Below are 25,205 nucleotides of genomic sequence, written 5' to 3'. Positions count from 1 at the left end.
TAATGAGTTATATTAATTGATTATCTAATTAATTAATTATTTAAACTTTATGCCCAATGTGGGCTTGAACTCATGACCCCAAGATCAAGAGTCACATGTTGTACTGATTGAGCTAGCTAGGTTGCATTAACATAGACTGAAATGTTAAATCAAGAATATTTTCTGTGCTTGCTAAAGTTTTACCAGAGAAAAATCTTGACCTATGTAGACTTCTTAGATGCCAAAATTCTGTAAAGCTTGACAGTTACAACATCCTCTGGGACAAATTCAGTTTATTGTGAAAAAATAATTCTCAGTAGAAACTTTTGTACACAAGCTGCCTTTGTTTGCTTGCCCCTCATGGAGTAAAACCAAAATGGCAAAGATAAAGTTGGTTAGAGGAAATCTAGCAAGATACCCACTTTTGGTAACTGGATCCTTAGTTTCTTTCCTTTTCCTTCCTTCCTTCCTTCCTTCCTTCCTTCCTTCCTTCCTTCCTTCCTTCCTTTCTTCCTAAGTAGGCTTCACACCCAGGATGGAGCCCAACATGGGGCTTGAACTCATAACCCTGAGATCAAGACCTGAGCTGAGATCAAGAGTTGGACGCTTAACCTACTGAGCCACCCAGGCATCCCCTTAGTTACTTTAAAAATAACCATGTAGTGATGGATAGAGAAGGAGTTACTGCCTTAATGTTTTGTTTTGCTTTATCTTATTTTAGCATTTTACTATCAAAGGGGTTTTCTGTGTACTAATATGACTGAAGACACATGACAAAAAAATGCAAGGTCTTCATTTATTCTGTGTACATTTTTAAACTTAAAACTTAAAGTTTTTAACAAAATCAGAAATTAAAGAGGAGAAATAACAACCAACCCCACAGGAATACAAATGATTATAAGGGAATATTATAAAAAATTGCATGCCAACAAATTGGACAATCTAAAAGAAATGAATAAATTCTTAGAAACATATAACCTCCCAATACTGAATCAGGAAGACATAGAAAATTTGTACAGACCAATCACCAGCAATGAAATTGAATTAGTAATCAAAAAAACTCCCATGAAACAAAAGTCGAGGATAAGATGGCTTCACAGGTGGATTCTACCAAACATTTGAAGAAGAGTCAGTACCTCTTCTCAAACTATTCCAAAAAAAAAAAAAAGTTTGGTTAGATGAAATCTAGCAAGAAGGAAGGTAGGTTCCCAACTTCATTTGCTGAGGTCAGCATTACCCTGAACCAAAATTAGCTAAAAATACTACAAAAAAAGAGAACTAGGGGCGCCTGGGTGGCTGAGTCGGTTGGGCATCCGACTTCAGCTCAGGTCACGATCTCACGGTTTGTGAATTCAAGCCCTGCGTCGGACTCTGTGGTGACAGCTTGGAGCCTGGAGCCTGCTTCAGATTCTGTGTCTCCCTCTCTCTTCCCTTCCCCAGCACATGCTGTATCTCTCTGTTTCTCAAAAATAAATAAACATTAAAAAAAAAGAACTGCAGGCTAATATCTCTGATGAACATAGATGCAAAAATCCTCAACAAAATAATAGCAAACTGAATTCAACAATATATATTATGATCGTGATTCCACGATCAAGTGGAATTTATTCCTGGCTTGCAAGGGTGGTTCAATATTCACAAATCAATCAATGTGATATATCACATAAACAAGAGATGGATAAAAACCATATGATCATTTCAATAGATGCAGAAAATGCATTTTACAAAGTACAACATCCATTCATAAATAGGTTTAGAGGGAACATACCTCAACATAATGAAGGCCTTACATGAAAAATCCACCGCTAACATCATACTCATCAGTGAAAAACCGAGAGGTTTTCCCCTAAGGTTAGTAGCAAGACAAGGATGTCCACTCTCACCACTTTTATTCAACACAGAACTGGAAGTCCTGGCCACAGCAATCAAATAAGAAAAAGGAATAAAAGGCATCCAAATTGGTAAGGAAGTACAATCTTCACTATTTGCAGGTGACATGATACTATATATAAAAGACTCTAGGGGTGCCAGGGTGGCTCAGTCAGTTTGGTGTCTGACTTTGGCTCAGGTCATGATCTCATGGTTCATGGGTTTGAGCCCCACAATAGGCTCTCTGCTGACAGCTCAGAGCCTGGAAACTGCTTTGTATTCTTTGTGTCTTCTTCTCTATCTGCCCCTCCCCTGCTTGCACTCTGTTTCTCTCTCTCTCTCAAAAATAAATAAACATTAAAAAAAAATCCTAGGGGCGCCTGGGTGGCGCAGTCGGTTAAGCGTCCGACTTCAGCCAGGTCACGATCTCGCAGTCTGTGAGTTCGAGCCCCGCGTCAGGCTCTGGGCTGATGGCTCGGAGCCTGGAGCCTGTTTCCGATTCTGTGTCTCCCTCTCTCTCTGCCCCTCCCCCGTTCATGCTCTGTCTCTCTCTGTCCCAAAAATAAATAAAAAACGTTGAAAAAAAATTAAAAAAAAAAAAAAAGTCCTAAAGACTCCACTAAGAAACTACCGGAACTGTTAAATTAAGTCAGTAAGGTTGCAGGATTCAAAATCAATATACAGAGATCCATTGCATTTTTTAAAAACACTTTTTAAAGTAAGCTCTACATCCAATGTGGGGCTTAAACTCACAACCCCAAGATCACCAACTGAGTCAGCCAGGCACCCCCTGCATTGCATTTATATATACTAATAATTAAATAGCAGAGAGAGAAATTAAGAAAACAATCCAACTTATAGGTGCACCAAAACAAAAACAAAAACAAAAGAAACCCTAGGAATAAACTTAACCTAGGAGGTGAGAGACCTGTACTTTGAAAACTATAAAACATAGATGAAAGAAATTGAAGACGACACAAACAAATGAAAAAATATTCCATGCTCATGGATTGAAAGAACAAATATTGTTAAAATACTTATACTACCCAAAGCAATCTACAGTTAGATGCAATCCTTATCAAAATACCAATAGCATTTTTCACAGAACTAGAACAACTGATCCTAAAATTTATATGGAACCACAAAAGACCCCAAATAGCCAAAGCAATCTTGAAAAGAAAAACAAAACTGAAGGTATCACAATCCCAGATTTAAAGTTGTACTACAAACTGTAGTAATCAAAACAGTATGATACTGGCACAAAAATAGACCAATAGATCAATGGAACAGAATAGAGAGCCCAGAAATAAACCCATGATTATATGGTAATTAATCTTTGACACAGGAGGCAAGAATATGCAAGGGAAAAAGACAGTCTCTTCAACAGATGGTGTTGGGAAAACTGGACAGCTACATGCAAAAGAGTGAAACTGGATTACTTTCTTACACCATACACAAAAATAAACTCAAAATGGGTCAAGGCTCTATGTGAGAACTGAAACCATAAAAATCCTAGGAAAGAGCATAGGCAGTAACTTCTCTGACATCAGTCATAACAGCATTTTTCTAAGTATGTCTCTCAAGGGAAGGGAAACAAAAGCAAAAATAAACTATTGTGACTACATCAAAATAAAAACTTCTGCATAGCAAAGTATACAATCAGCAAAACTAAAAGACAACCTACTGAGTGGGAGAAGATATTTGCCTACGACTTATCTGATAAAGGGTTAGTATACAAAATATATAAAGAACTTAATACAACTCAACACCAAAAAACCCAAATAATCCAATTAAAAAATGGGCAGAATACATGAACAGACATTTTCTCAAAGAAATGCAGATAGCCAACAGACACATCAAAAATGCTCAACATCACTCATCATCAGGGAAATGCAAATCAAAACCACAATGAGATATCACCTCACACCTGTCAGAATGGCTAAAATCAACACAAGAACCAACAAGTGTTGATGAGGTTGTGGAGAAAGAAGGAAACCTTGTGCACTGTTGGTGAGAATGCAAACTGGTGCAGCCTCTGTATGGAGGTTCTTCAAAAAATTAAAAGTAGAATCACCATATGATTCAGTAATTCCACTACTGGATTTTTATGCAAAGAAACAAAAATACTAATTTGAAAAGATGTATGAACCTGTATGTTTATTGCAGCATTATTTACAATAGCCAAAATATGGAAGCAACCCAAGTGTCCATTGATAGATGAATGGATAAAGAAGATGTGATATGTGTGTGTATATATATATATATATATATATATATATATATATACACACGCGCATGCGCGCGCGTGCATGTGCGTGCACCCGTGCGCACGCACACACACACACACACACACAAACACACACACACACACAGGAATATTACTTAACCATAAAAAAGAATGAAATCTTACCATTTGCAATAACATGGATGGATCTAGAGAGTATAATGCTTAATGAAATAAGTCAGTCAGAGAAAGACAAATACCATATTATTTCGCTCATACGTGGAATTTAATAAAAAACAAAGGAATAGAGGCGCTCTGGTGGCTCTGTCGGTTAAATGTCCGACTTTGGCTCAGGTCACGATCTTGAGGTTCATGAGTCTGAGCTCTGCATAGGGTTCTGCGCTGTCAGCACAGAGCCTGGAGCCTGCTTTGGATTCTGTGTCTCCCTCTCTCTCTGCTCTTCCCTTGCTGGCACTCTGTCTCTCTCCCTCTCAAAAATAAATAAACATTAAAAAAATAATTAAAAAAACCCCAAAGGAACAAAGGGAAAAAAGAAACAAACCAAAAAACAGACTCTTAACTATAGAGAACAAACTGATGGTTTCAGAGGGGAGGTTGGTGGGAGGATGGGGGAATAAAGGAAAGGGATTAAAAAGTACACTTATCTTGATAAGCATTGAGTAACGTATAGAATTGTTGAGTCACTATATTGTCCACCTGAAACTAATATAACGCTGTATGTTAGCTATACTGAATTTAAAATTTTTAAAAACCCACTAATTAATCTGGAAAAAAATTAAGGTTTTGAAACTGTGGAACATCTGTATTATGGACTGTCCTTCAGGAACAAAAAGAAATTCTTGATACGTACAATGATGTGGATGAAATTCAAATGCATCATATTGGGTGACAGACAGATTCAAAAGACAACAGACTTATTTGGGTGCCCAGGAAGCCCCACTAAGTTTGGAAGTCCCTTTGAATGTGGAAGCAGGCTGTACCTGATCCTCTCTCTGGTGAAAGGGATGGTTTCGTTGTCCTTCTTCCAGTAGAACACGGGTGGCGGCATGCCTATCACACGGCACTCCAGCCTCACTGGGTGGCCTTCGGGAACGCCGCTGTTCTGCAGTTTCTCCAGGATCACAGGTGCTTTCTTCACCTCTTTGGCTGAATGAGAAGAAGGGCCATTCTTGTTTGAATAGTAAGTGCCTTGGGGTTCATGCTTCAAACTCATTACAGTTAAAGAATTTAGCAGAGTAGGCACCCCCCTCCCCGACTTTACCTTCTCTTCAGAACACTTTTTACCTCTCTAAGTGAAGATCGCTGTCTTGATAAAAGCTCCAGAAATGATTTAAAAAGAAATAATGAAACTTTCACTTTGTATGAGAGACAACACTCAAGGGCCTGTGCTGCACATGGGGGATGCAAATAGTGGGTGTGGAATTTAAAGAGTTTCTTTTATTCTCAGCAGTAAATTTTGAGAAACAACAGACTTTAAATACTAAATATATCCTTTCTCTTTTCTAGAGGAGTTTATTTTGTGGAAGGCATATTAATTTTCCCGCAACTATTATTTTGAAGAAGTTTATAGCTACAGAAAAGAAGTACACTACATTTTACAAATATTTGAAAAATGTTTATTTATTGTTTTTGAGAGAGAGAGAAAGAGTGCAAGCGGGGGAGGGGCAGAGAGAGAGGAAGACAGAGGATCCAAAGTCTGCTCTGGGCTGACAGCAGAAAGCCTGATGTGGGGCTTAAACCCATGAACTGCAAGATCATGACCAGAGCCAAAGTTGTACACTTAACTGACTGAGCCACCCAGGCACCCCGAGAGGTACACTACTTAAACACACACACACACACACACACACACACACACACACACACATTATGCTTCCTAAGGAGGCCTTTTTTGGGCAAAGATACCTCATATTTCAGGATTCCAGAGTCAATATTTGCAAAATAGTGGGGGGGAAAATGAAAGCTTACAGTTAATATGTCCTTGTAGAATGAGCTTTTCCTACTCTGTTGGGAGGAAAAAATTAAGAGTGAGAAAAAGAAAAAGATATATGGGGCAAGCAGCCACTAACCTATAGACAGGATAGCATGCCGAAGCCATCCTTGTTTCTGGTAGGGGCCACACATGGGAGAAAGCTCAGCACTAGAATTCATGTATTCTGAAATCTAGTTTTGGCTAGACTCCTGCCCTAAGGGCTGGTATCAACCAAGTGATGATGACTAGTCATTATTTGTAGGCATTACAGTATTTTGTTCATATCATCTCATAAGGTAAAGGTTCATTTGCTTAGTTATCAACTCAACATTTGGTGAGCACCGTTCATGTTCTAGACACTGAGTCAGACACTCGAGATACACCAAAAAAGTCAGAATGTCTGACTTTCGAAGCTTACAGTCTCTTCAGGAAGGCAAAACAGTTACATAGAAGGCTGTAAGTGCTCTGAAGAGCCCCTCCTTTTCTTTAAAAAAAAAAACAAACTTCTTTTTAATGCTTATTTTGAGAGAGAGAGCAAATGTGAGCTGGGGAGGGGCAGAGAGAGAGAGAGGAAAAGAGAGAGACAGAATATGAAGCAGACTCTAGGCTCTGAGCTGACAACACAGAGCCCAACACAAGGCTTGAACCCATGAACCGTGAGATCATGACCTGAGCTGCAGTCAGACACTTAACCGACTGACTGAGCCACCCAGATGCCCTGAGCCCCTCCTTTTCCAAGTGCTATGGAAACAGAGGAGGATGTGCCTTGGTGGTAATGTTTGAATTAAGCCTTTGACAATGAGGAGGTGGTTCCTAGACAATGAAGGGCATTCCTGGTAGAAGGATCACTGAAGCAAAGACATGGAAGCTTGGGGTAGGGCCAAGATTCTGGTGTGTTCCAGGAGTGATGAACATAGGGCAAGTGACTTAGATTTAGTGATAGTCAATTAACTAATGAATTGATTGATTGATTAACTATTACAATGACTCCCACACAAGGTACCACATTATGTGTTTTAGCTTACTGATATGTCTTTGAAAGCAATGTAGGAAATAATGGCCCTTACTACATGAAGGAGAAATTGAAATGAGGTTTGGTGGGGCAAAGGACTAAGGAATTCTGTCAGAGGCTGTGCATATTTGGGCAGCAACTTTGAAGGGAGTTATGTTTAGGGGCCCCAGCAGCAAACCTTACCTACTACAGTGAGCTCCAGACTAAAGGAATTCTGTCCAGTTTTGTTGGTAGCAACGCATGTATACGTCCCCGCATCACGTTGAGTGAGTGGGTCAATGAGCAGAGAGTGGACTCCAGTCTCCCTGACCAACATCTTGTGGGAGGCGTCTGGTAGCACAGGTTGGCCATTGAGCAGCCACGTCAGCTCTGGGGGCGGTAAGCCACTCACCTAATAAAGAACAGGACAGCTGAGGCAAATGGCAGACCGATGACAGGCAGATTTATTTGGTGGCTGAATTCTTTATCCTTGTCTGGCACCAAATAGATAGTGAGAAAATACATGGGGTGTGTTTTCTACAGGGGCATCAGGACAAGAGGGGTCTGGATGGATGACTGCATTAATTTAAACTGTATAGTATTTTGACCCCAAATCAGGTCATGATTATATTCTAGATTAGAATAAATAAGAAATAAAAAATTAAATAAATAGGTAAAATAGGCTTGCCATGTCAGTTTCACAGATGGTATATTGCTTACATACTAACAAGCAAGAGGCAGCCAAGAAAAGGGCAGACCTTAAACTAGAGTTCTCAAACCTTGCCGTGTATTATGATCAAGTGGGGAGCATTTGAAAATCTTAATGCCCATTTACTATATCAAGTCAGAATCTCTGGGGACGGGAGCTGGAATGGGTACCTTTTAGGGTTTAGCATGGAAGAAGTAACAATCAATCCTGAATATTATTTAGGCAGACATTGGCAGAGCAAGAGCCACCTGGAGAAGTGGATTCCATGAATGCTTAACCTCAAGCCTTTACTAATTTGCATCTAAAATTTCCACAGCATTCTGATCTTTGGGGTGAAAGAGGTGACTTAAGTTTCTCTTCATACTGAGAGATCTCCATGTTGCTTGACTGAATATAGTTTCTGGTTGAAGAATTAGAATGTACAATAGTTAAAGGTGGTGGCTGTTGATTAGTATGAGAAACCGGCTTTGATTTTCATAAACCACCTTGGAGCCATCTTTTCATGACTATAATTTTTTTCAAAGTCTGTATATCACAGCAGTTCACCTCAAGGATACAAAAATCACAGTTTTGGCTTTATAGTAATAAAGACTTTCCGGGCACCACATGGAAAATGTCTAAATTATAGCAATCAATCACCTCTTTGGTTGTCTTTTATAAATTCAGAGTTAACTTGATACAATACCAATGTAATTTTTTCCCAATGAAATCTTATTAAGATGTAAAGATTTAAAAATTTCATGAAATTCTTTTGTCTGGTATTAAATGCTCTGTAAAAGCCTTTTGAGAAAAGAAGTGATCTATCTCCCTTCCCCAGTCCCCCTTTCCCAAAACAAAACAAAAACCAACCCAAAACAAAAAATAAACACAAAACAAATACAAACAAAAGTAAGTGCAAATGAACAAATGCAAAATGTGAACAGATCTGGAACCAAGGATGGCTATTAGAGTCTACCTTACAGTCCAGTCGACACAGGCGCCCCTCGTGAGCTACCATATCCCCAGGAGCCTGCAGGAAATGTGGCCGGAAAAAGCGTTCCTGTAGGGGCTCTTTGTCTCTTTCTTGTACTCGGGACCTTCCTCTATAAAAACAAGCATGTTCAGGCATTAAACATAGAAACCAATTTATAAACTTATGACAGCAGGCATTTAGGCTGGGCTATAGAGCCTAGAGAACAGATATTTTTTGGGGGGGTGGGGTGGGGAAGGAGGTCGCCCTACCGTAAACAAATAATAAATAACAAATAATGGTGTGGAGCTGAGGTAAAAAACAAAGTGGTAAGCATCTCATACACGTAGGATTATCTTGTGAGATCTGTAATCAAATAAACAGGCTTTAGCTTCTTTCTCTTTGAAGTCATCCTGGGTTAAGTGGCTCAGCTCTTCTTGCCTTGGCTTTGACCAGTTGTTCAAAAGTTTCAAAATAAACAAATAAATCAGTATTCAAGCTGACTCTCAAATGAGAGCCAAAAAACAAGTCCTGTTTATTACCCAGAACAAGGCAGCTGCAATCCCTGTGTCTCTAAGTAATAAAATTTAACCTGGCTATAAATTATGGCAGACTATTAAAGATGATCATGAACTTAAACTGGTTAAGACGGACTCACAGTAACAGCTGTTCTTGAAGAAAAAAAAAATGAAGAAGAAGGTATAGTTGCAGTGGTGATGAAATACTGTATCTGAAACGTGGGTCACTATTTTTGCTCTTTTGGTAAGTCAAATATAATTCATCCATGTCAGCAACTGTGGAATGCTCTGCTAAGACTTAGTGGCACCATAAGACTCAAGGGGAAGCCAGGCTCTTAATTCTTAGTGGTTAGTAAAATCATGGAGGAAGAAAGCCAGTTGCTATATTAGAGGCAACTGTTATATTGGGGACAACAACAACAAGACTAATCAATCTATATACATATAATCATTAACAGTTCATATATTATTAAGGAAAATATGGCAATTTAATTCAAAGACTCTGGTTTTACATATTACCTGTACTGCTACTACTAATGGTTACAAATTTTGAGCCATTAAAAGTGTGCCACAGGGGCTCCTGGGTGGCTCAGTCGGTTGAGCGTCCGACTTCAGCTCAGGTCACGATCTCACAGTTCGTGAGTTCGAGCCCCGCATCAGGCTCTGTGCTGACGGCTCAGAGCCTGGAGCCTGCTTCCGATTCTGTGTCTCCCTCTCTCTCTGTCCCTCCCCCATTCATGCTCTGTCTCTCTCTGTCTCAAAAATAAATAAACATTAAAAAAAAATTAAAAAAAAAAGTGTGCCACGGACCAGTGCTTCTCAAATATAATGTGCTTCTAAATCACTTCGGGATCTTATTAAAATGTACATTATGCCTCTGTAGGTCTAGGGTGGGCTTGTGAGTCCACATTTGCAACAAGTTCCCAAGGGATGCTGATACTGCAGGCGAGGGGCTACATTTTAGGTAACAATTTGTAGACCCAACACTTAGATGCTCATTGTGGTGGGTGGATGCTTGGGAAGGGCTAGAGAAGGGAGATTCTTACTGTCTTTACCTGTGAGACTGACCACCAGATGTTAGTCGACTACGAATGGGCAAACCTTGTACCATCAAGTGGCCAGAACAGCTGATTCTCCCCTGAGAAACAAAAATGAACAAGATTAAAAATAAGAAGACTTCCACATTTTTTTTCAGTTTATATAAATTTTTCTGTGCCAGAACATTATGGACCTTTTGGCAAACTATTAGGAGAAAGAAAACTTGGGGGTGGGAATGAAAATAATAAAATATGACTCCTTAGATCACTGTTAATATTTCAGGGGGGATTTTTAAGAATATTGTGATGACTTTCATTTTGAGCTTGGAAATGAACAGAGCACAGATGTAAAAAAATTTGAATTCTTGTGCACTTAACATTATCTGCAGCAACATGCAGAGACCCTGGACAAGTATATTATACTTTTCTCAATAGAGATTATCCTCAAAACTAACATTTTAATAAGAAGAGTGGGTGAGAGTAGAAATTATAGTTGTATATTTTCTGTTCTAATAGTAGTTGAAGATATTTATTCTGCCATATCTCTTAAGGGAATTTTAAGTCTTGATCCTTGATCTCATTCAGAAAAGGAAAGTGAAAGATTATGGCTTTCCAACTTTTACCAAAAAAAAAAAAAAAAGACATTATGGATTTGAGGAATATTTACAAGCCTTTTTGGAGTAATTTGCTTGTTCTCTAAAGAACAAAACAAATCTTTTGATAGAATGATTTAGAGACTTTTCAAGAGAATCAGTGAGTTGATAAGCACAAGATTTAGCCTGATACATCTGGGACACAGCGAACAGATACTACTGATGTCCTTTGACAAAGTCTGAAGGGTTGAATGACCCATCAATGGTCATTTTAAGCTGTGATACTGTGCTCTAGTTACACACAATCACAATGCTTCTATTCATTTTCCTCAGCAATGCTTAGTAACTCGCACTTCTCAATGACATTAACTGCTCCTCCCTCAGAGTGCGGCACAGCGCAGGACCCTGCTTCTGCACCTGGGGGTTGGCAGCCATGATAGTGTAGTTGCCATCGTCGTCACTGGTGGTGGAGTCAATGTGCAGAGAGCAGGTCCCATCTCCTTCTCGCCTCATTTTGCAGTGCTCATTTCTCTTTGAAATCTGCTTCCCATCTTTGAACCAGTAAACCTGCAATGAAAGATAATCAAGGAGAATCTACACTGTTCTGTACATCTTTTAAAGTAGGAAGTAGGGTGAGGCAAGGGCAGATTGCCATCTCTACAAGTGACCCATCTCTTATAAAGCACTTAGAAAAAAATTATAAAATATATTCAAATGACTGTATAATATACTGCTGAATTTGTACATATACAGCGCTTAGGTCAAAATTCTGTGTAACTTAGGATTGAGATCAAGCTTTTGGCTCTTTTTATCGTATTTCATAATTGCTTAAAAAGCCACCCCAAGGACCAGACATGTCTCCAGGGGCAAAAGAATGAAAACCTTCTTCAGGAGGCTGAATTTTTCCCCATTGTCCTATTTACAAGCTCAAGTCTTCTGCAGTTTCAGATCTCAGGGTCTACAGTAGCTTACCTTACTTGAAAGGTTAGTATGGTTTATCATACCAAGTGGAATGAGGCCAGGATTCACTTGTGAAATTTCTCATCTGGCTAAAATTTAAATAAGTATCTTTTTCATGTTGGGTTCTGCATGTATCAAGGAGATCTCTCAAAGACAGGAGGGTTAAAGTACTGATTGCAGCTGTTCTCCTCTACATTTCCTGGTTACCTAACCATACATGATAACAGCATGCTAATGTTTGTGAAAGTAGAGTGGAGAGATCCCCTACCACAGCCACACCGGGTGTAAATCCTTCTTTCAGATGATTGCCAAAAAAATCTGGTGACTCATAAGATTTTTCAGCAGCCAGTGATAACGATATGACATTTTCAGCATTTACCCACCTAATAGTAATGATACAAATATAGTTCACTTTGTGCAACAACAGGCACTTTGTGGGTATTCGATAAATGCTAAAAAAAAAAAAAAAAAAAGAAAAAAAAAAGAAAAAAAAGAAAAACATCAATTTGGTGAGTTTGGTGGTTGAGGGAATCAATAACCTAAAATGGAGGATTATGACTAAGAAGTTTACTTTAAACTTTTATTAAAATTCTAACTTACTTATAAATCAGATTTATTTTTGGCCTAATTATTTAACGATCATATTCCTGACTATCTCTTTTTAGTTAAATTATCTGGGCCTTGTTAATTTTCTGGTATTGATTTTTATTCCCTCTGTAGATACATCCCTAGAATCTGATAGGATTTTCTCAAAGGCACTGTCTACAGTTCTGTGCTGTTTGTTGGCCAACTGGCTGATCCTCTTCCCCTACCTTTGGAACAGGTATCCCAACAATTTTGCAGGTGAATGTCACTGGAGAGCCTTCTGTAACACGGAAATGCTTGAGTCTTTTGTCGAAGATGGGAGCTATACACTTGCCCGTGGGGATCTCATCATGTTGGATTTCATCATCTGATTCATCAACAGGGGTACGTTCCAAGCGAAACTCTATTTCATTCATCAGCCTCTGCTCAAAGCTTGAAATTTTGTACTCCTGTCAAAATGGCAAATATGTTTAAATTTAAGTTCTATGGGTGAGAAAGAAGGTATTTATCAGTATAATTTACGGATGGAACTTTTTAAGGTTCAGATTTATATCATGGAAACCCAATAAACCGGGCATGTTCCATTTCCGGTTCCTCACCATGGAGCACTAAAGGAGATGCCAATGTCTCTACTATAATCCCAAACTGCCTGAGTGAATCCTGATTCCTCACCTTGAGTATGGAGCCCCAGTAGCATCCTGTAGAGAAATGAAGATGGAATGTAATTTCCATTACTACTATTAATGTCTATTTCAATATGTAGAACTTCCTATTTGATAATATGGCAAAACTATTCTGAACTGCATTCTGATGTACGCCTGCATCACCAACTTCCTATCTCTACTGGACATTCCCATCTGCATACTTCCTGAAACCTGTCTTGAATAAATCTCCCTTGACACCATATCCATCTTCATTGCATCTCTCTACTCCCACCACAACAAAACTACTTGAAATAATTTTCTATTGTTACGGGATCATTTCCTTGTCACCCACTCTTTTGCTAATGTACTCCAATTAGGTTTATGTTCTCATTGTTCCACTGAGATTACTATTGTCAGGGTCTCCAAATTTGCAAAATCCAGTTGTCACTTATCTGTTCTTACCTTACCTGATCTCTCAGCAGCATTAGACAAAGATGGCTACTTTCTCCTTTTTGAAACATTTTCTTCTGTTTGTTTTCACAACATCATATTGGTTTCTCTTCTCTTTCTTTAGCTGCTCCTTATCAGTCTTTTTGCTAGCTCCTAATCCTAGGTAGGTGGTTTCATCTTATCTCACAGCTTCAGATACCTTCTGTATGCTGATGACTTCAAATCCATATCTTTAAGTCTGGTCTTTCCCCAGAACTCATATACCCGATGATCTGCTCTACATCATGAGAATCATACACCCAGTGATTGATTCTATATCATGGCTTGGGTGCCCAATGGGCATCTGAAACTTAGCATGATCCAGACACTTGATTTCTGTCTCCCAGAGATGCACCTACCCTACTCTTCCCCATCTCAGGAAATGGTGCCACTATTAATCTATTTAGTTAAGTAGTTAAGCAGTGTTTCTCACACTGTCTTTGGTGAAAGTCAGGTTTTTAAAAATTTCCGATGTGTAGTTTTATAAAGTAAAATAAAAATCAATTACTAGCAAAATGAAATTTAAGACGTGTACAAAATTATTATATTCAATAGGTATAAAATTTCTCTTCCAAATTGCTATAAAAATTTCCTTTAAATTAAAAAAAAATTTTTTTAATGTTTATTTACTTTTGAGAGAGACAGAGACAGAGCTTGAGTGGGGGAGGGGCAGAGAGAGAGGGAGATGCAGAATCCAAAGCAGGCTCTAGGCTCTGAGCTGTCAGCACAGAGCCCAACGAGGGGCTCGAACCCACGGACCATAAGATCATGACCTGAGTGGAAGTCGGACGCCCAACCGACTGAGCCACCCAGGCGCCCCTACAAATTTTTTAAAAGTTTATTTATTTATTTTGAGAAAGAGAGCATGAGTGGGTGAGGGACAGAGAGAGAGAGACAGAGAGAGAATCCCAAGCAGGTTCTGCACTGACAGTGTCAGCGCTGACTCCTTCCCAATGCAGGGCTCAAACTCACGAACTATGAGATCATGACTTGAGCCAAAATCAAGAGTTGGGTGCTCAACCGAGCCACCCAGGCACCCACTATAAAAATTTCTTGATGGCTACACTCAGTTCCTGTTCTTATGTTAAGGTGGAGAGGTGATAGCTTGCAGACTGTCACAGGTCCTCAGACTACATTTTAGTGTACCAAGTTAAATCCTAAATCTAGGACTTGTCCTGAATTCCTGTCACTCCCTCTCTCTGCCTTATTCGATGAAGCTTAAATGTCACTTCCCTAAAGCAGCCTTCCCAGTCCACTTCATCTAAATTAACTCCCCATTCTAATTCTCTACACAGTACTGGTTGCTATCTAGTATATTTCTTGTTTGTTTGTTGATTGAGTGATTAAATATCTCTAAGGATTAGAATGTTAGCCCCACAAGAGCAGAGATCTTGTTTATCTTGCTTCTCACTGTATCAGCAGCACCTGGAATAGTGGTCTGCCTCATGGCATGTGCTCAATGAGTATATGAAGAATGAGTGAATACGTGAATGACATGGGAGGGGGGCAATCGCTTGTTCCATTTATGCATCTTTGAGGAATCCAGAGCCAGGGCTTGTGTTGAAAGTGAGACCTTTTGTTAAGCTCATGACTCTAATTAACCATAATTTTGTAATTTAGGTGAGCTCCTTGGAGATGGCAGTAGGATGCTCCTGAAATAGAATATGGAAGCACATGGCTGATGTACATCTGTCCTTAGTGTTAGAGTAATTGAGTTCAGGACCCATAAGGTGTATTCTTAAGCTATTAAATCACATTACTCATGTTCTTTTATTATTGTCTTATACATATTATCACCTGAATTTGTGTAGAATTGGAACTTAGGAAAAACACAGAATCAAATGTTTCTTGGTTTCAATTTCTTGAAACAAATTTTAAATCCTCTCTCAGCCACAGCTCACCCTGAGTAAGCAAAACAAATCCACAGCTCTTTCAAGATAGAGAAAATGATTAATCTCCAGTTAAGCTTATTAATTTTCAATCAGATAGTTCAAACCAGTTAAAGTAAAAAATTGTTCACTTCTATTTACTTGAACCCTAGTTAAAAGTATTAAGAAACCGGGGCGCCTGGGTGGCGCAGTCGGTTAAGCGTCCGACTTCAGCCAGGTCACGATCTCGCGGTCTGTGAGTTCGAGCCCCGCGTCACGCTCTGGGCTGATGGCTCGGAGCCTGGAGCCTGTTTCCGATTCTGTGTCTCCCTCTCTCTCTGCCCCTCCCCCGTTCATGCTCTGTCTCTCTCTGTCCAAAAATAAATAAAAAACGTTGAAAAAAAAAGTATTAAGAAACCTGGTTTAACAGTATTAGACTATTTTCTACATTATAGGAGTTTTTAGAAAGTTAGTAATTAAAGCTTCCAACTATCTATTAGGTTGAACTATATGAAACTGACATTTTTGTAGGTCAACATGTAGAATTTTATATGATTCAACCTAATACTTCACAATGACTATATTTTCCATAAATATATTAAGTGATCCCCCAAATTTGAAATGTTTCTTAGTCTTGCCAATTTAAAAAGCACATGAAGAATACGTATTTCTTCTTCGTTGAATTGCATTTATGCTTCCAAATATATGTTATTTTTCTTTTTAGTAAATCTGTTTATTTTCTAGGATATTTAGGACTAAAACCAATGACTCATTTTATTCGATTACTATATGAGGTAAAGTGAGGTGTTAAACAGAAGCTTTTTATTATTTTATTTATTTTTTTAAAAAATGTTTTATTTACGGGGCACCTGGGTGGCTGGGTCGGTTAAGCGTCCGACTTTGGCTCAGGTCATGATCTCACGGTCCATGAGTTTGAGCCCCGCATCGGGCTCTGTGCTGACAGCTCAGAGCCCGGAGCCTGTGTCAGATTCTGTGTCTCCCTCTCTCTCTGCTCCTCCCCTGTTCATGCTCTGTCTCTCTCTGTCTCAAAAATAAATAAACGTTAAAAAAAAAATTAAAAAAAATGTTTTATTTACTTATTTTGAAAAACAGAGAGTGAGTGTGAATGTGTGCATGAATGGGGAGGGGTAGAAAGAGACGGAGAGAGAATCCCAAGTTGGCTCTGCACTGTCAATGCAGAGCCTGACGCTGGGCTTGATCTCAAGAACCAAGAGATCATGAACAGAGCCAAAATCGAGTCAGACACTTAACTGACTGACCCATCCAGGTGTCCTGAGCTTTATTATTTTAAAAATTACATTTAAACAGATCTCAAACCTCATACACACACAGATGCTAGGGTTCAGAAAACCCTAGAGTTTTTGTGAAGGTGGCAAGACTTCATGTTCTTTTATTAAAGAAGGTCTTAACCTTCTAAGGCTTCTCATCTTATTTCACTTAAGTCCCCAAATTCCCAGTCCATTCCATATCACCTCTAGCCACTTTTTCTTTCTTTCTTTTTTTCTTTCCCTATGCCCAGCATGGAGTCCAACACAGGGTGTGAACTCACCACCCTGAGATCAAGACCTGAGCTACGATCAAGAGTCGGACACTTAACCAACTGAGCCACCCAGGTGCCCCTAGCTATTGTTTTAATGAAGTCTTTGCTCTAAGCTAAAGAACTTTCTCTGAAGCCTCTACTGCCTGAGCTGTAAGGGCTGGTAACTTCCTGGCTAAATATACTGTCAGAGTTATTTACTATGGGGAGAGATGAATTCTTGAAATTCTATTTTGAAAGTATGAAGTAATTTTCCCAAAGAAGTGTTATTGTACATGGTGGTAAGTTATGATTATACCTAACATTCAGGAACACAATGGATGGTATATATGAGGCCTAAGTGTCTGACTGAGAATATAAATACCACATTGTCTCTATGTATTCCAAACTTGATTTTACCAAGTTGGGGCCTGATTTTGTGGAATTTATAAGTGTTTGAATGGATTTGATCCAAGGAACTACAGAGGCAATATGACTAAAATATGCATATTTTGTTTTACTATAAATATATTCACATTGGTTATATATTTATTATTTTGTCAACACTGCTAATTGGGAGGTCATGAAAACAACACTCAATGAGTTATTTAAAAAATACTACTCATAACTAGGTACTGAGGATACTGTCGCAACCAGATCTTAACTGGAAGTTTTTATTGAGGCACTAAGATGGGCTAGATGTCAGAAAACAAGTGGATTGGCAGACAAACTATTCTCCAGAAATTTCAAAGCAGGTTCTTACAGACAGGTTAGATGACTGAAACTCTTCACCACCATGGAGATACAAAGGAGTGAGGAGGGAGAAGATCCAGGGAGAGGTCTTTGGAGAGGGCTGTCTCTGCATCTCCTACCCCCACCTCCAGCCCAAGGGTTCCTGCCTTCATTTCAAGCTCAGCGAGGGAGGCTAAATGGACCCATTTGGAGAGCTTGCTTTGTTGTTGTTGTTGTTGTTTTTTACAGTGGGTTAGTATCTGACTCCTGCCTAAAAGCGCCAGAGTGAGGAGTGAGGCAGCTTTTTGTCAGTAGGCAAGCTGAAGGCTGAGTAACCTTCACTCCTGCATTGTGTCAGGGCGGAGGACCTGTGATGGTTCCCGTCACGCACGCGTGGGCCACATACAAGACAAAGCCACTGTGGGGTCAACTTTTGTCTCTCCATGGCTGGGTAAAGGAGTCAGGGACAGCAGTTGGTAAAGTGGGGGAAGAGAGAGCAAAAAAGAGAAGAAGTTGGCCACACTTCCCTTCCTGTCTTTGGATTCACCGTTTGTAATAGTCCCTGGGTGTGGGGTATGGTTGGGGGTGTTTGTGCGTGGGTTCTAATTTTTGAATAAGGATTGGAGTGGTTACTATAGGCTGGGAATATTGTACTACTAGATCAAGATTGTATTTTGCAACAAAGTAACCATAGAAGCTTATAGGAACTAAATGTAGTCAAAACTGCTTTTGAGATTGCCTTATATTTGAGATTGCCAGGAGCAGGAGAAGAAATAGTCCGTCCCATTGAATAAATGTAAAGGGATACTGGGAGAAAAAAAATTCTTTTTAGACATATTTGCTTAATGTACCAGGTATAAAATGTATAAATTAACAATGAGCAACAAACTAAGAATACTGTAGGTCAAGGGTTTCCATGAAAGATTTCATAAAATATTTGGGAAATCAGAAACAGGAATAAGGAAACCATGCAGCTGTGTGGCAGGGGTAAGTGGCTTGTTGCTAAAGCACCGAATCTTTACATCTGAGATGGTATCAAAGAATACCACCCCCAAAGCAGAAATTGACGTCTGTTTGTAGTGCTTTGCAACCAAGAATTGGTATACCAACTACCCCTATCACACATAAATCAAGGTTGTCATTCCACGTTATAACTGACGGGACTCAGATTTTGTAAAGAAATTTGTAAACAGGGGCGCCTGAGTGGCTCAGTCGGTTGAGCGTCCGACTTCAGCTCAGGTCGTGATCTCACAGCTCGTGAATTTGAGCCCCGCGTCGGGCTCTGTGCTGACGGCTCGGAGCCCGGAGACTGCTTCCCATTCTGTGTCTCCCTCTTTCTCTGACCCTCCCCTGCTCATGCTCTCTCTCTCTCTCTCAAAAATAAATAAACATTAAAAAAAAAAAAAGAAATTTGCAAACAAAAGCAATATGTTTTAGTTACATTTAGGTACTTCCTGCACTGTCTGCACAAAGACTGTACTGCTGGTAGATGCAGGCTTCGAATTTCCAGGGCTGCATTTATGTTGCCTTCTCCATTTTCCCTTGAGTTTTCTCTTTGTGAGTAAAAGCAGCAGTTTCTGCATTAGCTGCTTGTAAGTTATGTCTGTGCTCAAAGGAGAGAATATTTTTTTGTGTGAAGCTAACATTCAGTTAACACCAGAGTTTAATTTCAGTGTGTTTTCATCTTTTTTACTAAAGTTTTTAATGTTTATTTTTGAGGGAGAGAGAGAGAGAGAGAGAGAGAGACAGAGAATGAGCAGGGGAGGGGCAGAGAGAGAGGGAGACACAGAATCTGAAGCAGGCTCCAGGCTCTGAGCTGTCAGCACAGAGACCAACGAGGGGCTCGAACCCGCAAACTGTGAGATCATGACCTGTGCTGAAGTCAGATGCCCAACCGACTGAACCACCCAGACACCACTGTTTTCATCTTTTTAATCCATTGATTGACATGGATTATTATCATAGGGCAGTATCCACAATTAGGCATAATCAGAATCTATATAGTCAAGTGAGTTACTTTCCATGGATAGGCCAGAAATCCAAAATTTTCTATACGGTCAAAAGTTTCATTATCTTGGGGCGCCTGGGTGGCGCAGTCGGTTAAGCGTCCGACTTCAGCCAGGTCACGATCTTGCGGTCTGTGAGTTCGAGCCCCGCGTCGGGCTCTGGGCTGATGGCTCGGAGCCTGGAGCCTGTTTCCGATTCTGTGTCTCCCTCTCTCTCTGCCCCTCCCCCGCTCATGCTCTGTCTCTCTCTGTCCCAAAAATAAATAAAAAACATTGAAAAAAAATTAAAAAAAAAAGTTTCATTATCTTATCTGAAACTAATGTAAATCCCATAACTATGTCTGTGCCAGACATAACAGGGATGCAGCAATGATTAAGACATCTACGAACCCCAGCTCCCAGGGAGACTGTGACTGGTGCATCCTGGATGGGTCCTTGGCAGATGACCACGGACACTTCACTAGCCCAGGGTCCTATTATGCTCAAGGTAAGCAACCTGAGGTTAATGGCTGTGTGGAATTCTTATTAGAAAAGGAATGGATAGGGGCGCCTGGGTGGCGCAGTCGGTTAAGCGTCCGACTTCAGCCAGGTCACGATCTCGCGGTCCGTGAGTTTGAGCCCCGCGTCAGGCTCTGGGCTGATGGCTCGGAGCCTGGAGCCTGTTTCCGATTTTGTGTCTCCCTCTCTCTGCACCTCCCCCGTTCATGCTCTGTCTCTCTCTGTCCCAAAAATAAATAAAAAACGTTGAAAAAAAAAATTTAAGAAAAGAAAAGGAATGGATAGCAAGAGTCACAAAATAGGGATTTTCATAAAGAATTCATAGAAAGAGATGAAAGAGGTATGGTTTAAATAGAAGAAATGACTAAGCAGCTTAGAGAAGAAGGAGATTAGATGAACAAAAAGCATAGCAAGAATTAGGAACTTATTTTTTCTTTTGTCATACATTGCAGGATCTGGCAACCACAGACAGTTTTAAAGAGAAAGGAGCAGAAAAAAGAGATGGGAAGGTTTCCACAGAATGAGGTCAAGGGGGAAAGTTGAAATAAGACATTGAGAGAAAGAGAGAGAGAGAGAGAGTGTGTGTGTGTTTGTGTGTGTGTGCGCACGCACGCGTGCACGAGTGTGTGTTTAGAAATTAACAATCACCAAATATTTACTGGGTGCATAAAATCATGTTAAGTCATGTGTGAATTAAGGTCGTGAAACTTTCATTATTACATTTTGTGATCCTGGGTTCCTTTGACCTCTCAGATTCACCTTGCTAACCTAAACCGTTTAAGTTTTATTGATGTCCACTGAAGATCCACTGGTGGTGAATGACACTCTTCAAAGTAAGGAATGATGCAGCCTAAAATCTAGAACTTGGGCACCTTTCTTGGATTACCCTCAACTCAAAGAAAATTCACTGTCAGTTGAGAAAGCTAAACATTTTAATAAATATGAACATCGGAAAGGATGACAACTTTGTATCATGCAATGTTCTAGGAATCAACCAGGAAATGTTAATTGCTATTTACAAATGTTATATAAAATGAGTAAGAAGGTAAATACTGAAATATTACAAAGAGAAATACAAGGTCATGGATATGTCAAAGAAAACCCATTTTCTAAAACATTAATTTAGAAGTTCGTGTTCTGGGGAAGAAATTGTAGTCAGTATTCATTGTTTAGGACTTAAGATTTATTTTCATGCTCAGCCTAATGTGATAATTCTAGACCACACAAATACTTGCTATTCTTCATTTGCTAGGAATAAAGTAGGGCCTGAGAGTCCAGATTTCTGGACCTAAAAGTTTTCAAAGCAAAATAAAACAAACGCATATGCTTCAGAAGAAATCATTTGCTTCCCCCCCTCACATATGTAGGCTAATATGGGAAGGAGAAAAACTGATTATTTTGATTACGGGTCCCCAGACTGTGGATATAGATGGCTATCAATATGCAAGTGTTTCTTTATGATTGGTTTCCACCTCCCTAAGCATATTTTCTTAACCCTAGCCAGCAGGCCACGGTACATTGCAGACAATATTCACATCTTCACCATCATTTCCCAAGGCAACAATGACAGTATTATAAAGTGGTCGTCATTTTATTCCCCAAAACTTGCTGTGAATCAAAATCTACCAACCTAATGCAGGCTTTCCATCTTAGAACCTTAGTTTCCTGAATTGCATTTATGCAGCTTGGTTTTCTTATCCATGGCATAGAACTCAGTCTAGGACCAATTCTGTAACTAAACCACCAAAGCAATTCTCAGAGTAATGATTCTCAGAAGAACACTGATGCATGTCACAGCTATTCAGTAGTAAGATGCTTTTTGAAACCGTTTCTGCTATTAGCCCTGAGGTTATTTCATGATGGAAGTTTAATAATGAGTTCTGTTGGGTTTATGACACTCAACTCGTGGAAGTTTGTATTTACACGTTACTTACATTTCAGGTAATTAGGAGAAAAACCTACTTTGCCATGAGTTGGGTGGTGGATTAGCATGGATCTACCTACAGAGTAACTAAAAAAGTAAAATCAAACAGGTTGTGTGCTGGCCTGTTATCATTTTTACAGGGTTCTAATTGCTCCCTCTCTGAGTTGTAAAAGACATAGGCTGAACACAGCTCTGATTTCAGTGACACTTCGAAGGATTAACAACCCAAATGTGATGACAGTATTATAGGAAAGCAAATCTGTGTCAGACAGAGCAACATTTATGAGACTTAAAGGTAATTGTCATAACACCGAAAAAGGTTGCAGAGTTTCAGGGAAAATGTGACGTGTCCTGGAGACTAGGGCTCTAGTTCTAGTTCTGCCACTGACAATTTGACAACTGTGCCTCCGTTTCTCCATCTAGAAGATGGAAGAGAAGAATAGTTGCCTCCCAGAAACATATGTAGTTCGGCGGAATGATATGTGAGAAGCATACTCAATTATAACAAACCTAAATATTCTTCTTCAATTCAATAGTTTAAAGTCAATTTTAAAAGGATTTGAAGCAGTACATTTTCAAGAGAATCTGCTTAGTAAAAATTGCCCAACATATAGCACAATTGTAAAATACTGTATATCCATGGCTCCACTAGAGGTAAAAGACAGAAACACTAAAGAAAACAGCATATGGTCGGGGAAATCCGGAGCCTTGTTTCCAGGGATCACTTATGCCACAAATTCCACAATATTTGGCATATAGTTTTGACTGAAATCTTATGTTATATTTCAAAATAGATTTGATTAGTTCCCACCTTGGGAAATAAACCAAGAATTAGGTTATTAAAATATAAACCTACGTTTAAAAATTAACCATGATATAAAATGTAAAAATAAATGGCTCAGGTAACAAAATAGTCTATTGTTCTTTTATCTGATGCTCACCCATGGCTTTCCTTTTGCTCCTTCAGTGTGAGCACTTACTAGTAAGCAAGGAGTTGTACGGGTTGAACTACAGGATATTGACTAATGTCTATTTCACATGATTCAACCTAATGTGAAGAATGAGGGGAACGGGTGAGCAGACCTCTAGCACGTTAGACTGTAGGAGTCCGATAAAGGACACCATGAAGTCCCAGAGCTCTTTTAAGTCTAGATCATCTTATATATTGAAATATTTCAAAGATGTGATGGTATTTGCCAATACTGAGCTAAGGATTGCTGGCATGGCCAACAGACTATCTAGTCTCTCTCCTTCTTTGACATATTCCATTCTACATAAACACATATAAACAGTTAAATTGAGTTAACTACTGGGGTAATCAAGAACTATAGATCTATGTGGATGACTTTCCTATATGACCATTGGTTAACTGATGCTCTACCTTCTAAGACTGCAGGGTCAGCCTCACTGAGGTCTGGAGACCTGACCATCCAAGGACTGAATTAAGTGAAATTATATTTCTTATGATGAAATTCCAATAAACCATTTGGGCCTGGCAATCTTACCTGCTGGTGTGATCTGACATCATTGAAATTCATTTTTTTCCCCAAGTCAAGAATCACTGCATTCTTAGTTTCACGAATGTAATCATCATTCAGTGGTTGGGGAGACTTTGTATTTTTCTTCATTAGTCCCTGCGATGGCCTGTAAAATAAATTCACACCAGACATACCCATGAAAAACCCTGGCCTGTGTCCAAAAGCCTAGAAATCAGAGTGGCTGAAATGGCAATCAGACACTAGGAGTCATCAGGCACTTATGGAGGGCATCTTGTGTACAAAAGTTGAGCACTGCACAGAGAATCTGTGTTTGTAGAGGTGTTTTCAATACTTAAATTGTTAAAAATCATTTAAAGTAATCGTGCCCTTTGTTCTAAGGTGTTCAATATCCATTTAGTGTCTAAGAGATAGGATTATCTGGGAATCCACTAAATGAGAGTCCTGTCCCAGACCAAGCTATTGTATACATAAATCCTTTCTTTAGTGACATCGTTTACATCAGAAACCTTAATGACACTTACACGGATGGTGCACTTCTAGGCAGCCCCATGGCATTGGTGGGTGGGATGGCAGGGAGAGAAGGCAGAACGGAGCTGAGGAAAGCCACTGGGTTCTGAATCCGGCTGGTGGGAGAGACGGGAGCTGGGGAAACACAGCGGGGCTGAAACTGGTTTCCACTGGAGATGGCAAATGTGAGTGGCGGTTGTGCTGGCTCTATTGGAGCTGGAGGGGGTGGCTCGTTTTGGATGGAAACTCCTCCTAGAGATTTGGTTTGCACGGAGGGGTGAGAAACTAAGAGGCTTTCTTTGCTCACTGTCCTCTGAATGGTTTGAGGAGTGCTGCTCAGGGTGAACACTGGAGAGCTGGAAGGGGACACAGTTGCTGCGGTGGTATTTGTAGAGGGGAAGAAATGCTTTGGCCGGGCCAAGCTGAAAGTCTGTGATGAAGGGGGCTTCACCTGCTTGCTGGACATTGTCACCGCCGGGGAAGCAGTGGAGTTCAAAACACTCATGTTGAAAGGAAACTCCTTAGGAGATGAAGGAGATGGGTTTTGCAACTGCTGTTGTTCCAGTAAGACTTGGTTGTGAAGCTGTTGTAGCTGGCTGGAATCACTGCACACAAGAATAGGGAAAGACAAGGGAAATCTGTCACCATGGGCTTCACCCATCAGAAAATGCATAGACAGGCTGTTTACAACTTTATGCTGATTCAGAACCAGAGTTGCCAGAAATAAGCTAATCAATTCCTTGCGAGTTGTTTCTCCTTTCTAAATCTGTTTTGTTCTAAGAAGGGAAAGAACCACCACAATGCACAACTCCAAAAGGCTTCATTCACATTGTAATCTCTGTGTTGTGACCCTGCAACATAGCAGCCCAATTTTAGAATGCTTACAAATCAGAAAAAAGAAATAGAAACAATGGTCCTCTGTTAGGAGTGCCTAAACTTCTGATAGGAGCAGGCTGTATCTCAGCTTTGGGACAGAAGACAGTGAGCTACACACTGATGTAAGTAACTGCATGTGTTGTATTCTTCATTTTGCCTCATTTTAAAACAAACCTTGATAAAGCCACAGGATGTGTCTTGGTGTTTCTCATCCTCTC

The 25,205-nt window shown here is 39.8% G+C and overlaps 1 protein-coding gene across 3 annotated transcripts in view; it reads right to left on the bottom strand.

Annotated features, from left to right (window-relative positions):
- The window catches only part of MYPN (myopalladin), a 118,791-nt gene that overhangs the window by 13,132 nt on the left and 80,454 nt on the right, over positions 1 to 25,205 (bottom strand). For all 3 annotated transcript variants that reach the window (XM_058696496.1, XM_058696497.1, XM_058696495.1), the window contains 8 exons: positions 24,126 to 24,716; positions 23,611 to 23,749; positions 12,635 to 12,856; positions 11,280 to 11,429; positions 10,288 to 10,370; positions 8,721 to 8,847; positions 7,261 to 7,468; positions 5,074 to 5,239 (listed from right to left, as the gene is read on the bottom strand). In XM_058696496.1, coding sequence (XP_058552479.1) covers positions 5,074 to 5,239; positions 7,261 to 7,468; positions 8,721 to 8,847; positions 10,288 to 10,370; positions 11,280 to 11,429; positions 12,635 to 12,856; positions 23,611 to 23,749; positions 24,126 to 24,716 — 1,686 coding nt within the window. The remainder of the gene's footprint in view (positions 1 to 5,073; positions 5,240 to 7,260; positions 7,469 to 8,720; positions 8,848 to 10,287; positions 10,371 to 11,279; positions 11,430 to 12,634; positions 12,857 to 23,610; positions 23,750 to 24,125; positions 24,717 to 25,205) is intronic.

Source organism: Neofelis nebulosa, chromosome 13 (assembly GCF_028018385.1).
Source record: "Neofelis nebulosa isolate mNeoNeb1 chromosome 13, mNeoNeb1.pri, whole genome shotgun sequence".
In the NCBI taxonomy this organism is placed as follows: Eukaryota; Metazoa; Chordata; class Mammalia; order Carnivora; family Felidae; genus Neofelis; species Neofelis nebulosa.
The sequence above is the reverse complement of the archived record's forward strand: the minus strand, read 5'-3'. Positions and strand labels throughout refer to the sequence as shown.